Source organism: Oryza glaberrima, chromosome 12 (genome assembly GCF_000147395.1).
Source record: "Oryza glaberrima chromosome 12, OglaRS2, whole genome shotgun sequence".
In the NCBI taxonomy this organism is placed as follows: Eukaryota; Viridiplantae; Streptophyta; class Magnoliopsida; order Poales; family Poaceae; genus Oryza; species Oryza glaberrima.
This window is the reverse complement of record NC_068337.1, coordinates 5,553,107-5,557,849: the sequence shown is the minus strand read 5'-3', so window position 1 is coordinate 5,557,849 and position 4,743 is coordinate 5,553,107. Positions and strand designations below refer to the sequence as shown.

Genomic DNA, 4,743 nt, shown 5'->3' with positions numbered 1-4,743 from the left:
GAGAAGTTTTTGTCCGTGTGCCATGCAAAAACATCTCATAAGTGCCATACCACACGTTCCTTGACCCCATCGAATCAAGAAATTTGTGACTATTGTAGCGTGTACCATTTTTCTTGTACCGCGATCGAACTTTTTGACTATTGTTAATCCGGACGTCTTTAGACTCTAGGTCTACGTCTATGATGTGGATTTATCATAAAAGTGAAATGCACGCATGAATCTACAATGTAGAGATCACATTTAGATGTGGGCGGGATCACAAACGTGGTTTCCCATCCGTCTTAATGTGAGCAAAAAAACAGAGACACAATTTTCTCTACATACGCATCCGATGACGTTAGAACCATATGTGTTACTGCTGACGCATAATGTTCCTAATTAGGGGCAGACGATTTCTTGAACTGTACTGACTAACATAGAGTTGAAAACAAACACAGCTAGTATCCAACCTTAGACGACTTCGCCATGTCGTCGTCCACCAAGAGGCTGGTTCGTCCTCACCATCTCGCGAAACCATTGCTTACCATGCTGCACATCCTCCTGCAAGTCCAGGCCATCGCCGCGCTCGCCGACGATGCGACGGCACCGGTAATTCAGTGCCTCCCGGACCAGGCCTCCGCGCTGCTCCGGCTGAAGAACTCCTTCAACAAGACGGCGGGCGGCTACTCCACTGCATTTCGGTCGTGGATCACCAGCACAGATTGCTGCCACTGGGACGGCGTCGACTGCGGTGGCGGCGAAGATGGCCGTGTCACCTCGCTCGTCTTGGGTGGCCACAACCTGCAAGCCGGCAGCATCAGCCCTGCACTCTTCAGGTTAACCTCACTCAGGTACCTTGACCTCTCTGGTAACAACTTCAGCATGTCCCAGCTCCCGGTAACCGGGTTCGAGAATCTCACCGAGCTCACCCATCTTGACCTCTCTGACACCAACATCGCCGGTGAGGTGCCGGCTGGCATCGGAAGCCTTGTGAACTTGGTGTACCTTGACCTCTCCACAAGCTTCTACATCATTTATTATGATGACGAGAACAAGATGATGCCGTTCGCTTCAGACAACTTCTGGCAGCTCTCAGTGCCAAACATGGAGACCTTGCTGGAAAACCTTACCAACCTGGAGGAGCTCCATATGGGAATGGTGGATATGTCCGGCAACGGCGAACGGTGGTGTGACGACATAGCTAAGTTTACACCTAAGCTTCAGGTTCTAAGTTTACCTTACTGCTCATTGTCAGGTCCCATCTGCACATCCTTGTCTTCCATGAATTCGCTCACTAGGATTGAGCTTCATTACAACCACTTGTCAGGTTCAGTGCCAGAGTTCTTGGCTGGCTTCTCCAACCTCACTGTTCTTCAACTGTCCAAAAACAAGTTTGAAGGATTGTTTCCTCCCATCATCTTCCAGCACAAGAAGTTGGTAACAATTAACATCACTAATAATCCTGGGTTATCAGGTAGTCTGCCCAATTTCTCACAGGACAGTAAGTTAGAGAATCTTCTTATCAGTAGCACGAACTTCACAGGTATAATACCGACTTCCATAAGCAATCTCAAATCTCTTACGAAGCTGGACCTTGGTGCCAGTGGCTTCTCTGGAATGCTGCCCTCTTCACTAGGTAGCCTCAAATACCTGGATTTGCTAGAAGTGTCTGGGTTACAGCTAGCAGGATCCATGGCACCGTGGATCTCAAACCTAACTTCTCTTACTGTTCTCAAGTTCTCTGACTGTGGATTGTTTGGAGAGATACCTTCCTCAATAGGAAACTTAAAGAAATTGAGTATGTTAGCATTGTACAACTGCAAATTTTCAGGGAAGGTGCCTCCGCAGATCTTTAATTTGACTCAGTTGCAATCCCTGCAGCTCCATTCAAACAATTTGGCCGGCACGGTGGAACTCACGTCATTCACAAAACTGAAAAACCTATCTGTCCTGAATCTCTCAAACAATAAACTACTTGTGCTACGTGGAGAAAACAGTTCATCGTTGGTGCCCTTCCCAAAAATAAAACTCTTACGGTTAGCATCTTGCAGTATATCAACCTTTCCCAACATCTTGAAGCATCTCCATGAGATCACCACTCTTGACCTTTCGCATAACAAAATCCAGGGAGCTATACCTCAGTGGGCATGGGAGACATGGAGAGGCATGTACTTTCTCCTCCTGAACGTATCACACAATAACATTACAAGTCTTGGATCAGATCCTCTGCTTCCTCTTGAGATTGACTTCTTTGATCTCAGTTTCAACAGCATTGAAGGGCCCATACCTGTACCACAAGAAGGTAGTACCATGTTAGATTATTCAAGCAACCAGTTCTCCTCCATGCCTCTTCATTACTCAACTTACCTTGGTGAAACTTTTACTTTCAAGGCTTCCAAAAACAAACTGTCTGGAAATATTCCATCAATCTGTAGTGCTCCGAGACTACAACTCATTGATCTCTCTTACAACAACTTGAGTGGTTCGATCCCATCTTGTTTAATGGAGGATGTCACTGCATTACAAATATTAAATCTAAAGGAAAATAAACTTATTGGAACAATACCAGATAACATCAAGGAAGGTTGTGCACTTGAGGCAATAGATTTAAGTGGCAATTTGTTTCATGGGAAGATACCCAGATCTCTAATTGCTTGCAGGAACTTGGAGATCCTCGACATTGGAAACAATGAGATTAGTGACTCCTTCCCATGTTGGATGAGCAAACTTCCTAAACTTCAAGTCCTTGTCCTCAAGTCTAACAAGTTCACTGGACAAATAATGGATCCTTCATATACAGTTGATGGAAACAGTTGTGAATTTACAGAGCTCAGAATTGCCGATATGGCCTCAAATAACTTCAATGGAACATTGCCAGAAGCATGGTTTACGATGCTCAAGTCCATGAATGCCATATCTGATAATGATACATTAGTCATGGAAAATCAATATTACCATGGGCAAACATACCAGTTTACTGCTGCAGTTACATACAAAGGGAATTACATCACAATTTCCAAGATCTTGAGGACCCTTGTGCTGATTGATTTCTCGAATAATGCATTCCATGGCACCATTCCTGAGACTATCGGGGAGCTTGTTCTGCTTCATGGGCTCAACATGTCTCACAATGCACTAACAGGACCAATTCCAACTCAGTTTGGCAGGTTGAATCAACTTGAGTCATTGGACCTCTCCTCAAATGAGCTCTTTGGGGAAATTCCCAAGGAGCTAGCATCACTCAACTTCCTTTCAATACTGAATTTGTCTTATAACACGTTGGTTGGAAGAATACCAAATTCATATCAGTTTTCCACATTTTCGAACAACTCTTTTCTTGGAAACACTGGTTTGTGTGGACCGCCATTATCTAAACAATGTGATAACCCACGAGAGTCAACTGTGATGCCATACGTTTCGGAGAAATCCATAGATGTTGTACTAGTCCTCTTCACTGCATTGGGTTTTGGTGCTTCCTTTGCAATCACAATCCTAATTGTATGGGGAAGGCATATGAAAAAGCAACGGTGAGAGTACTTCGTCTATGTATACAACTCTAGCAGTGCTTAGAGAGGCAAACTTTTGTAATTGAAGCTATGAACAGTCTGATCTGAGCAATAATTCAGACACCATTGTATCTAATAAAATGAATTCGTATTTGCCAGGTAGTAGCTCCTCCACTTGGTTCTTATAATGTGTTTGGGCAACTTGTCTACATCAATGATATATGTATGATTGAGTATTTTAATTTTGTGAGCTTCACAATATGAATCATTGAGAAAATGTATAGAAAACCAAACAGAAATGTGGACTGTTGATTGTTCCAATTCTGTGCTTTGGGTGATCTGCATATTGAGTTCTACCTAGTCTCAAAATTTCGTGCTGTTAAGCAAGAACAGTATGATCACTCATCACTACAGCCAATATCAGAAGTTCAGAACGACTATCACTTACAGAGTTACGGTCATCAGAAGGCTTGTTTTCAAAAGAATGTACCCTTCAAAAAGGAATGATCGGCCCTGGCCACTGACCTCAGATACTCCCATAGAGTGGCCTTGCTCACCATCACAGGATGGCAATCATGCGAAAACGCTGGATCCAACCCTGCAGGCTCTACTAGGCAAAACGTCGAACAGGTTGCCTGCACAGCCGAATCATGTCAAAATGGATGATACACCACAGCATAGTCTGGGCACAATCGATCGACCTCGATCCCCTGCTCACTCACCTCTGGTCAGCCAGCATGGGGTCCCATTCACCTCCTGGCTCCTGCAGCAAGCGGCAAACGAGCGTCAGTCACACCTGAAGGAGGCAACCATGGTCACACATCTCTCGCTCACCGCGCCGTTACCTGCTGACTGGCCGGCGACGAGTCCTTCCCCCCCCCCCCCCCCCCCCCCCCCCCGCGGGTCCTCCGCGCCGCCGCCGCTCGACTAGGCGGCGACGGCGCGCGTCATACCACAAAAGCTGCTCGCTGCGAACCACGGTGGCCAGGGGACCCGGTGGGCTCGGCGATCAGTGATAGTTGCAGGCCCGTTTTGTCATTGTCGGGCCAGGTGAATTTTTATCTGTACGTTTACAATTTTTTTTCTTTCATAGAAAAGGAATAAGTTCATCTACCCTCCCTCAACTTTAGTTGAGTCTATATGACATCCCTAATCGCCAATACCGCATATCTTCACTCCTCAAATATTCAAAACCATGCAATCAAGGTCCCATTGTAGTATATATGGGTGGTTTCGCTGACATGGCATCCTAGTCAGC

The 4,743-nt window shown here is 45.5% G+C and overlaps 1 protein-coding gene across 1 annotated transcript; it reads left to right on the top strand.

The window, feature by feature from the left end:
• The first annotated feature begins 465 nt into the window (after window positions 1-465).
• Window positions 466-3,687, top strand: LOC127757399 (receptor like protein 26-like). Its single transcript, XM_052282898.1, has one exon. The coding sequence runs from the start codon at window positions 466-468 to the stop codon at window positions 3,508-3,510; it is 3,045 nt and encodes a 1,014-aa protein (XP_052138858.1). The 3' UTR covers window positions 3,511-3,687.
• Window positions 3,688-4,743: the final 1,056 nt, after the last annotated feature.

What these genes read in the sequence shown, in the direction of transcription:
- LOC127757399 (XM_052282898.1), top strand. Translation starts at nt 466, where the DNA reads ATGTCGTCGTCCACCAAGAGGCTGGTTCGTCCTCACCATCTCGCGAAA.